General features: G+C 44.8%; 2 protein-coding genes across 2 annotated transcripts; both read right to left on the bottom strand.

The window, feature by feature from the left end:
• Nucleotides 1-262: 262 nt before the first annotated feature.
• On the bottom strand, nucleotides 263-2,954 carry LOC135401230 (V-type proton ATPase subunit E-like). The gene is made up of 5 exons (XM_064633513.1): nucleotides 2,768-2,954; nucleotides 2,529-2,594; nucleotides 2,252-2,361; nucleotides 1,135-1,318; nucleotides 263-1,047 (listed from the first exon to the last, which is right to left on the bottom strand). Exons 1-5 carry the CDS (start codon nucleotides 2,798-2,800, stop codon nucleotides 772-774), a joined length of 669 nt encoding a protein of 222 aa, XP_064489583.1. The 5' UTR covers nucleotides 2,801-2,954; the 3' UTR covers nucleotides 263-771.
• Nucleotides 2,955-3,895: 941 nt separating this feature from the next.
• Nucleotides 3,896-11,035, bottom strand: LOC135401228 (uncharacterized). The gene is made up of 6 exons (XM_064633508.1): nucleotides 10,474-11,035; nucleotides 10,176-10,319; nucleotides 9,831-10,031; nucleotides 8,940-9,218; nucleotides 8,086-8,281; nucleotides 3,896-7,477 (listed from the first exon to the last, which is right to left on the bottom strand). The coding sequence occupies exons 2-6, from the start codon at nucleotides 10,305-10,307 to the stop codon at nucleotides 7,026-7,028; spliced, it is 1,260 nt and encodes a 419-aa protein (XP_064489578.1). The 5' UTR covers nucleotides 10,308-10,319; nucleotides 10,474-11,035; the 3' UTR covers nucleotides 3,896-7,025.
• Between the last annotated feature and the right edge of the window lie 200 nt (nucleotides 11,036-11,235).

Raw genomic sequence — 11,235 nt, 5'->3', positions numbered from 1 at the left:
TCGTCTCTTTATGAACGTTTTAAAATTTTTGTTACTTCCGTTGTAGTTGACGAAGATTGTGTGCTGAAAGCTTTTTCTTTTGAAAACTAAACGCAGGCACAAACGTAGACCGGTCACGTAGGGGACGTAGGGTACAGGGGTACATGACACTGGCATACAATGCTTTTTATTAGAGCTTGTTTACGAACAACATTTGGTTTTACAGCAACCCCAAAACAGCAGGGAACCACTGCAATGTAGCAGCAGCAACAAAAGTGTTCAATACAGTAGCTCATTGTACAGTTTATTGTAAACACAAATGAGGACACATTTGTATGGGTTTAAGAATACATTATTCCAGAGAAGAGTGCCACTAAACAGCTTTTTTTTTTTTTTGTCATGCAGCTAAGTATGGAGAACGTGCTTTAAATGTTCACAGTGATGTGATTTGACAAGCGCTTAAATCTATTCAAAATCATAGGAATCTCTCCTCCTTGCTGACAAAAAGTTCCTTGGAATGCCATGATAGCTGTACACATCAAGTCATATCAATAACAATAGTGCCAAGACACCAAATTATAAAGTACCGCATCTGGTATATCAAACTGTCGCAAAGAAAAAAATACAAGTAAAGAGAAGCCTCTGCAGAGATGCATTAAATTCACAAAAAGAAACAGGAAATAAAGAGCAACACTATGAATCTACACGTCCTGAATATTTATACTGATCCCCATAGCACATCAGTGTCAATCACAATAGATTAAACAGTCTGTGAGGCAACGAAAGTGACCCTTAGTCGAGGAACTTGCGGTTGGGATTCCAGCCGAACAGGGCTACACGGATCTGTGGCAAAAGTTGGCGGGAGATCATTTCGAGACGAGAATCCAGAGTGTTCACCACGCGGATCTTTCCTCGTCTGGCAACCACCTCAACTCCTCCACTTGCATTGGCAGGTAAGTTTGCTCCCATTGTTAGTTTGACATCTGCTTTAGTGATGAGCTTGTATTGATTTTGAAGCTCTGCAATGTCTAGCAAGTTTGCATCTTGTGCCCTGCAGGATATAGCAACCTGCGGATGCAAATTCAGTTAGCAAGTCAATTTATACAGACATGCGGAAACTGAGTGGACAGTTCTAAACAAGTGCTGCACATGTACCTCGGGCTCCAGCAAGCGGAACATGGCTTGCAGTGTAAGAGTATTCAGAAGAACTTTGTATCTGGCTGTATCTTTGGTCACTTCTCCAAGGCGTGCTTTTGCTTCATCCAGAACTTGACTGATGTAGTCCTCACCAGCCTTGAGGACTCGAAGACGTGCCTGATTCAGCATGTTGGAGCTTTGGCTGCAAGTTTTGGTGTCAGTTTATGTTTGCATTAAAATTGCACGACATACGCAATGACATGCAAGAACGTTCTCTGTGGCACACTAGGTATTGAATCGTGGTAATCAAGGAAAGGTAACAGAAGCAAAAACAGTATTATACCCAAATTATAGCTGGTAACGGTAACAGAAACAGATATTGCACACTCAGAATACTTGAAACAGGAACAGAAACGAAAATAACTTACTGTAATAATTTGGGTACAGCGGGACCAGAGTTATTACAATCATTTGGATAAATTTATGGAATAAAGCTGAATGAAGCGAACTAAAATTAACTGAGGAAGTAAAGCTCAAATAAACTATCAAACTGGAGCATATAATTAAATATTATATAGTAAACCGAGGAAGCATAGTTTTTATATGCTTATGGTGACTTGCAAGTTGCAAGCATGCGTAACATTTGTGAGAACCACGTTCATATATTAGCTATTCAAAGAAATCACATACTATATTTTTGAATAAATGTTGTCTGTTGTGTGCACGTATCCCTAAAGTCCTCAAAATAGATTTCAGAATATATACGTAGCGAGATTAAGTTTCAAGTTTCGTGACGGTCTCAAGGCTTCAGAACAAAAAAAAAAGAAGGAAAACAACAAACAGAGGAGGGGGGGGGGGCTGTACCGAAAACAGAGACGTAACGGAAACTGAAATAAACATGGGAGGCTGTAACAGAAACGAAAAGGATTCCGTTACCTTTCTCTGGTGGTAATTTGACATAAAAGTAATGTCCCTCTCACTAAAATACCAAAAAGTATAACTGTCCAAGCATTTTCCAGGGGTATGGGAGCAGCCTATCCGGAACCCTTTCTCATGGCATCTCGACTTTTATGTGGGGTAGCTACAAGAACTGATCAGAGAAATTATTACAGTGTGTGAAGGCACGTAAACTAACATTTTACGATGCAATTCCACCTGCTTCTCCTTGCGAGTATAGTAGTCCATGATCTTACGTCGCTGCTCCTCCACCAGACGACCTTTTTCAATATTGAACTCTTCTTCTGCCTGAAAGGAAACATTCCAGTCTTCACATCCACGCTCACACACAGATGTGTTCACATAGCATGTTCTTTTGGAAGGTCTGTAGAAGATTGCACACTGAGCGAGACTGTAAACCACTTGGGTGTCTGTGAAAGTATTGTATTGTAGTGAAACAACACATGTGTACCTACCCTTGTGTCAATTTCGTCCGCTTTTTCATTGGCCTCTTGATCAATGAAAGCCATCATGTGCTTGATCTACGAAAGGAGCGAGAACGTTAATAAGGCCTGTAGAACACAAGCAGGTGCGAAGGTATACAGAAGTGGAAACCGTGTTTTGTACAATACGCTACAAATAGCATATTTCAAGCACAAAGTTGTGTGTTATAGAGCTCAGACCGTTCGGGGCGGAAACAATCTTGAAAGCTTACCTGCTTCTGAACATCTGAATCGCTTAGTGCCATTTTTGGTGGATTTAGTACCTCCTTGTTACAATGAGAGCACAAACAGCGAAACCTAAAACGTACGAGAACGAACCGCAGAGACTTTCAGTTCCTTTTAGTTCACCCGTGTCATGTGATGTTCCGTGCGGAGAAGCGGATAGGGGCGGGGAGGACGGAAGCCGCGTAAAAAGCCGCGGCGCCCGTTGCGCCACTTCACCACTGCGGCATAAAAAAGGCGCGAGATTCAAATGTATGAAGAAACGTGGACCAAATTGTGGAATATTTTGCCTGTCACGGACAGTATATCGCTCTGCACCCCCCCCCCCCCCCCCATCCCCGCTGCTACCTATAACGCACCCGTGCGCTCGAGTGGTTCTTGCATGGAGGAAGGAAACTAGTTTCCTTCCTCCATGGGTTCTTGCAACGGTTCTTTGGGTCCCCGGAAATCCAACACCCATGAGACATAAATCCTGCACAAATATCTGCTTTGCATAGCGTATTGCAAGCACCTCAGCTGTCTGCGCAGCTCTCCAGTTTCCCTCTCTTCCCTACTGTCCATAGAGCGACCTCACTGGTCCATCTCTCAAACAAGGGGTAGCAGCCCAAGGTTAGGCGCGCGTGGTTTCTTCCGCGAACCCAAGCGTACCATGCTGGTCTATGAATCCCCCGTGATTGCTGCCTTGTGATTGGACAGACACTTGTCACGTGGTTTCCCCAAACTTTACCCTCTTTAATGCGAAGAGATCGTAGCGTATACCCCCAAATTGTCTAATATGGATATATCTTATATGCATACTCATAGTAGACAAAGGTAAGGTGCGGCCAGGTAAGGAGTCTGTGTGCATTGCCATGGAATCCTCCTACATATTTTTCTTTCTTTTTGGCTGTATGTAGTCTGATTTTTTCAGGTTAAACCTGATGTCACCCCAAGTAGCACCCAATTTTTGCCTCCTGAATCCGGAAAAGGCATTTAACCCGAAAAAAGTCAGGCCCTAACTATATGCAAGTAAAAGTAGCTACAAAATGTAGCTCAAATGTTTGTTATCCTTGAAGGATTTGTGCAGTGTTCTGCAATTTTTGTGCTAGCCTTAGCTTGAGTACTTTCCATCATGAACAGCAACTGCACAACATTTTATTTAAAAAAAACAGCGTGGCAGTCAATGTCACCATGCATCTGAACCAGTTACCATGATGCATTTCAAGATAGTAGATAGCACTGAAACGTATCCATGCAAATCTGTCGGAGGAGAATTAGAAAAGTCGAAAGAAAGTCGGAAGACATCACTGTACAATGCATGTGTGTGGTAATGGTATTAACATTAATGGTGCGTATGGCACCCTATGTAGTACTGCGGGGAGAAAACTAAGAATGAAAAATAAATAATGTGCATGGAAGTATGGGAACACTAAGGTATGACAAAGAAACACGGCGGGTGGAACATCAGTGTAGGAATGACTGCATTCAATAGTATTCTGAACACCAAATCAGAGGAACAATACGACAAAAAAGATAAACAACGATTAAAAACACTTAAAACATACCAGAAGAAATAATGAAGCACCTGTATACTTTTTGTAAAACAAAGGCAATGAAGAATTATGTTCTTCAGCAAGACAACAAAACTTTGGGATACAACAAGATTCCTTGAGCTAGGGAACAAAGTTTCACGGCATGCACATTCTGAAGCAGAGACCTTGAAAGTCTTTAACCGTGAAAGTCTTGAAAGCCGTTAACAAAAGGCATCTTCCTCATAGAATCTCCCTTCGTCACAAAGCTTATGTACACAAATAACACTTTGGCATGCATAAGGCCGATTCTCATAACCTGCCATGTGTTGGCAAGATGGGAAAGCACAGTTCATAAAATGGGTACACATGAAGTTATGATGCTATAATAGCAAAGACAGACAACAGTTCAAGCAAAGGTCACTTCTCATGCAGACTATAACTGGCTCTCCCGAAACACATAATTCACATTTTTGTCTTCTGCAATAAATTATGCACCCAGTGTGATGCCTTTATTAACAAAATTCTCCGGGCAAAGGAGGAATATCTGTACGAATGGTAGGATGAGCATTTGGCCCCCAACACTAGAAGCAAAAATAGAATCTAGACCTTACACTTCGGAGTGCACTTTTTAAACGAGACAGTTGCAAAGAGGGTGGAGCAAGCACTTCACAACCATATAAAGAGTGTTCACAGCAGTAAAACTGCAAAAAAGAAAAAAAAAAAAGAAAGAAAAAGGGACAGAAAACAAAGGGCCTTGCACAGTGTCTTGCCTCAAAGCGCAAGAGGACCCTTTGGCAGCTTGCACCGATCAGTCACTTGCAACATCTCACAATATTTCATAGGATTAAGCACGTCTTTGGCATGGTTTCAAGCATCATCATAGAGAACAGAGTCCACTGGTTTAAACTGCACAGGACAAGGCATCGCAATATGATTTGAAATACAGCTACCTTTTAATAGAACCGTGGTACGCTTGAACATTGAAGCGTCAAATCACAGTTACTACTAAATAATACCCAAGCTGAGCAAATAATCTCTGTCGAAAGATGCAGCATCTCTGTTGCCATCCGCCGACTGCATTACTTCGTGTTATATGTCAAATTGTACCACAGGATATCTGTAGGGCATCGTAACCATTTTTGTGGTTACCATACCTAACCATAACAAAGTCATAACTAGATAACATGACATCGGAACCAAACTTACAGGCCTCAAGACAGCCCTGTCATGGACTAGTAAGCTACCACAGTACCGCTCTTCAAAATGCAACCCCCTTGGGCTTGAAGGCACTAATGTAGTTTTATCATGTAACCAGGGGCACTGTCATGGGGGGAAAGGGGGGCAGTTGCCCTCCTGGCTTCAGCAAGGAAACATTGCCGTTGCGACACAAGCACAAAATAAGATTCCTTTTTTTTTTCTCTACGTTCCAGAAACGTAGTGTTTCTGAGCCAAGACAATGTAGTTGCGGGCGCAGTCAACACACAGAATTAGGTGCAGACCCCTTAACGTGAAATCCGCCACCCCAAACACACTGCCCCCCCTCTCCCCTCCCCGGAAAAAACCCACGCGGCACCCATGCATGTGACATATTATTTTGCTTTATCATCAAGGGAGCTGGGTTATGCTCTTCAACAAAATGTTGAGTCATGAATCTACAAAAAAAAAAAAAAAAATCCTAACCAAAAATAAGGATAAATTGATATTTAGCCTTGTTCTTCGCAAATGCAAACTCTTGATGTCAAACCTGTGTCAGTTGTGTTTAGGACCCCTTAAAGCTCACACGTTGTTGCAGTACATGCAGAGCAGGAATGCAACACGTACAGTTTCATATAGTACTCCTTGAATCTCTAGAATAAACAGCTGGCCTATCCATGAGGAAGCATGTGACAATGTGTCTGCATTTTGAGCTGAACTGTCCTTTTGAGCTGAAATGGAAAGCTGAAGATTGTACTGAGAGTGCAAGAATGTGATATGTAGAATACATATGTAGAACTTCACAGGTATTTGCATGCTTTGCTCCTCATTAACATAGGAGCACTTCAGTTTTTATAAAGTGAAGAACAGAGAAACTGAAGACTAAAAGCCTACAGAGCTCAGCATTAAAAAAAATCTGAAATTAAGTGTAAGCACAGAATGATGGTACACCAATAACCTCCCATGTCAGAAAACTGGAGACTGCAAAAATACTTGTTGTAGCCAATACATTGAAGATGAATTTGAACCCAGTACGATATAAGTATGTTATTATCTAAAGAGCACAAAGCTCTGTCCAATTTCAGAAGCTCCAAAGCAGCTTGATTACACTGAAGCATCGTTACACTTCGTAGTTAAACGGAATCTAGACGGAATCTAGACGAAAGAGAATGACATTTGGGCTACATTACATTACGGAGCTGCCGAAACATGGAATGTAGGAGATTGACCTGAAATCAGTTCAGCAATTCAGTGGGGAGGACAGCAGTAAGACCGCTTCCCTCTGACCCCCGTCCCCCTGTTGGGCCAATCAGCCGGAGCAGCACCTTGCCGAGCACAATCAAACCAATGCCTTCTCACCACACTCGTTTCAATACCTCAACTGTGGCTCAAACCACGTTCCACTTGCACTGTAATGACCAGCTGGGAATACACTTTAGAGTGTCTCACGGTCACTGTCACCATAGTCATTGCCACTGGCGGGGCAGAGGGTGGTGACCTAAGCGACCACCGTTTTAGTCAACGAAGGCACAGTCTTCCGTCATCAAATGCGAGGCTTGTACGTTAGTGTAACATGCAAGGTGCGCACGTCCAGCTCGGTGCAATCTTGCTCGGACACCACGGGTGGACCGTTCTCTTTGTCGCGAGAAGAAGAGCGCCGTTTTGGGGCCCGAGCGGCGGAAGGTCCGGGCACCGGAGTCGGGGGAGCCGGTACCAGCGGCAGGCCACTTTGCGGAGTGAGGAACCACTCGGAGCGCGTGCGCATACGGGCCGTTTGGCGCTCGTGCACCAGGGGCAGGAAAGAGAGCGAGCGCGCTTGCGGCAACGGTGCATTTGGGGGTCGATGGTCTTCTAGGGACATGCTGACTCGTGCGTCCAAGTTTCCTTCCAGAGGGTACTGCAGTTCAGCTAGCGCCGGGGTGGACTGGTGCAGGAGGCCCCAACGTTGGGCTTCTGCGCGTAGCCAAGATCTTTCGGCTTCCAGCGATGTTTTGCCTGAAAATGTGAATGCATTGGCACACGGTTAGAAGGACTTGTGCGGATGTTGCTCGTTGTGTTGCAGACCATATTGCCTTCCAGACACCCCAGCGACATCCGTTCCCAGTTCCGACCACATCACGGGATTTTACAACCTCGCTGTGTGTTCAGATAGGTAGATGTAGATTAGGAACAAAGACAATGGGTAGAGCTCGGAACGTAACTAGGGCCCGATTTTTTCGGGCTTCATTTTTCAGCAAAATCGGGGGGTTAAATATCGGGTTATATTTTGCTTCGATGATAATAACCGTGGAATAACCAGGCAGAATCGGGTTCAACCCGAAAAAGTCATTCTCTAATTATATATACATTCATACTTCTCATAGATGTAGAGCAAGGAGTCATACTATAAGCGTACAAATGCTCGCATGGTGACCACTGCAAAAGTTTTCGCTTGCGTGCACCTTAATGCACCTGCAGATATGAGCAGGATACATGTACATATATGACTGTAATACAGGAGGTGAGGTGTTCACAATTGAACACTCAGAATACGGAAACTAAAAACAAAAGAGATGTCTGCACAGAGATGCAGACGTATTATCTAGCTTGAATGGAGCACTTACGAGGCACGAGGCTGTCAGGAGGGTATCGGAAGGCAAAGATCCAGTCCTCTTCCACTTTGAGCACCCTGCCCGTGAGGCGGGCATAGTACTCATAGTTGTCTCTACCAAACAAGTTACTGATGCCAAAATTGTCAATCAGGAACTTTGTGATGCGAGTGGCTGACTTGAAACGCACAACGTCCTCCATGCGGGCCACCTGCCAAGGGACCGCAAGGGGAATCGTATGAGTACTTCAAAACTTGGAGAAGAGTCAAAAGGTCACACAAGGTGATTTGGCTCTTGCAGACAAATACATTGTTGTGCTTTCCTTTCACAAGTACATACCAAGAGGGCAAGGAAGGCACCTTACGTTCGGCATTACTTGGTATATAAAGGAAAGCCACAAGCCCTGGACAAGATGTTCTATGCCAGTGTGACACTGCGGTCCCCTATTGCTGGTGTCGCGCACGAGGGAACTATACCAGTGCAGTCTCATAGGGGAGGCCGTCGTACGTATACTTGGGCGTCGCCCTGCTACCAACGCCCGGTCAAGCGCTGCCTCCACTCGGAGGTGGTATTGGTATAGTTCTTTTGTGCGTGACACCACTGATAGGGGGACAGCTTCGCCACAGGCTGGAGATTTCAGACAACTGTGCCCCACAGGGTACCTCATCTTTTTTTTATCTCGTTCAGCTCAGTTCTGGAATGCTATCAGCCACTTATCAGCAGAAAGGAATTTGGAAAGGAACTTGTCATATTAACGACGAGGATTTACGTGGCAAAGAAATCGTTTCCCAGGAAACTTGTCATGAAATGCAGGCTCCAGCCTATCAAGGCATACTAACGGGGCTCAACCACAATACATGTAAGCTCACCTTTCCACTGCTCACGCAGGAATGGAAGAAAGACGGAGCAACGCTGACCCCGAGCGCTTCGGATGTCATACCGGTTCGAGCCAGGTCAGCTGACGCAGCAATGACACGAAAGGTGCCAAAGAGTAGCACCAGAAGTCGCTGAGCCACGATGGGCAAGGAAGCTAGCAGCACCTGTACTCGTTCCCGGCGCTCCTCCAGTTGCTGCATCTCCATGGCAGCGAATAACTGCTCTTCCAGCGTGGGCCCGAAGACACCGCCAGGAATTTTACGTAAAAATTTCTGGAAACGTAGAAAGAACGCCATGTATGTTAGCTGCACAGATTTTAGCAGCGACATTCTTACTAGTATTGCACTTGTCTGTACACCCATCAGTTAAGAAAAGAAAGTTGCTTTTTCGTCACATATATACGTCAATATGCGCATGCAATACACAACCACATTTGTGAGGGCATCCATTGTGAATTGTGCGATTATTTTAAGCAGACCCTGGTCCAGCTAATTCACTGTCCTTTATATGGCTCTACTTCAATGCTGTTGACGGAATACGGAAGACACGGGAACAGAACCCAGAACACTGAAAAAGTTTACAGAACACGCGAGTGGCATGCTTTTTCTTCAGTGCGGCACCCTAGCGGCGGGTGGAAGTGGGTGAGCTCACTGGTTTAGAGGGGTGGAAGGGTGCGTTGTTAGCGACACACAGCAGTATAGTTCCAGTACCACTTGATTGTGCCTGCGAAGTGGAAGTTACGACTGTGTGTCGCTAACAGCGCTTCTCTTCGGTCCCTCCGAAGCAATGAACTCGACGGCTTCGTTTCGCCGCTAGGGTGTCGCACCGCAGAAAAAGTACACTGCTCGCGTGTTCCGTAAGCCTTTGTCCAGACCTGTACTTACCTTGAGCACAGAAGCAATGGTATAGACAGAAAAATTATCCATATTGACAAGGCGCCCCTGGTGCAGGAAGTGCACAAGTTTCTTGATATTTCCCTGGTGGCCTGGGGCTCTGAAGACATCTTTCTTGCGGGGAGCCTCCTTGTTCAGCTTCAGCACTAATACAAGCAGGGGTCCCGGCAAGTCCTCAGTGCCCTTGCAAACCTGGAAAATTGTGTGGAAACTACCACATTAGCACGAGTCAAATTCAAAATGTCTTGCACATGTAATACCTTTCACCAATATATACAAAAGTTTGTTTCACATATAGCTCACAATCAGGAGGCAGTAGACTGGAACGTAGCTTACGTGTTCAAGGGGCACACCGAACTTGACTTTCTCCAAACGAGTAGGGTATGGTACAGGTGAAGCACCACACGAGGTAACCACATGCCCCAGCGTAGTTGCTCCACGGTGCATTCTGCGAGCCCAGGTTGACATCCTATGTGGTGGCTGTAGAGCCATAGAAAAAAAGACAGGTTTCTTTGTGACAAGAATCATTCGTACTACTTGGCTCCAACGAGCATGATGAAAGCACAGGTGTCGCAAACACAACACAAAGCTTGGACACTTTGGACTGAGAACTCCGTGCTCGAGTCATGCTTACCTGCTATTATAACGAACGTCTCATGTGGCGCTTTGGAGTTTTTTTTTTATCTTGCTCACACAACCTAGAATCCCACAACACTTATCTGCACACCTTTTCACAGTTCGAAGATCAAAACGTGAACATACTCATGGTACGTTCTTTGATGGACCACTTCACGCACGACTTAGGGTTAGACGTCTGAAGAATAGGTATTGTGAACGCATTTTTATACAGATGCGACATCAGATGTCGTGTTCAGGAATGTTCAGCCGTTGCAGACAGAATGCATGCCGAAATTCTCAGCATATGAAGACAAGGTAGCTTTGCGGATGAACAATCAACTTCTCGTTTCACAGCCTCACCCCGCGATGTGAAATACGTGCCACTCGCTGGACACGGTACGATACGCTATCATATTTTATGCAGAGCACTTTGTGAGGGACATACACACGGTTTCATATTAACATACAGGGGAATAGTCGATCGTGGCTTGACACAACGAAAGGCAACATTTAAAGTTCATTACTGGACTAACATTCATTGTTTACTCAATGACGCCCGGGCCGGACTGAGGCTTCGTGCGCTTGACACTTGGGGCGCCGCCATCAACGGAATTACTGCTAAGGAGTTACTACGTTTTCTACGGGTTCTACCACTGATCTCGATTGGGTTCTACGTAGTGAGGGTTATATTGAATTAAAGGGGTTGTGAAACCATTTCCAAACTTTTGAAGAAATAACGTAGTGAATATTGGTTTTTGTCTGCTAAACATGTGTACAT

This window comes from Ornithodoros turicata, chromosome 7 (assembly GCF_037126465.1).
Source record: "Ornithodoros turicata isolate Travis chromosome 7, ASM3712646v1, whole genome shotgun sequence".
NCBI classification, from domain to species: Eukaryota; Metazoa; Arthropoda; class Arachnida; order Ixodida; family Argasidae; genus Ornithodoros; species Ornithodoros turicata.
This window is presented reverse-complemented; position numbering and strand designations above follow the sequence as displayed.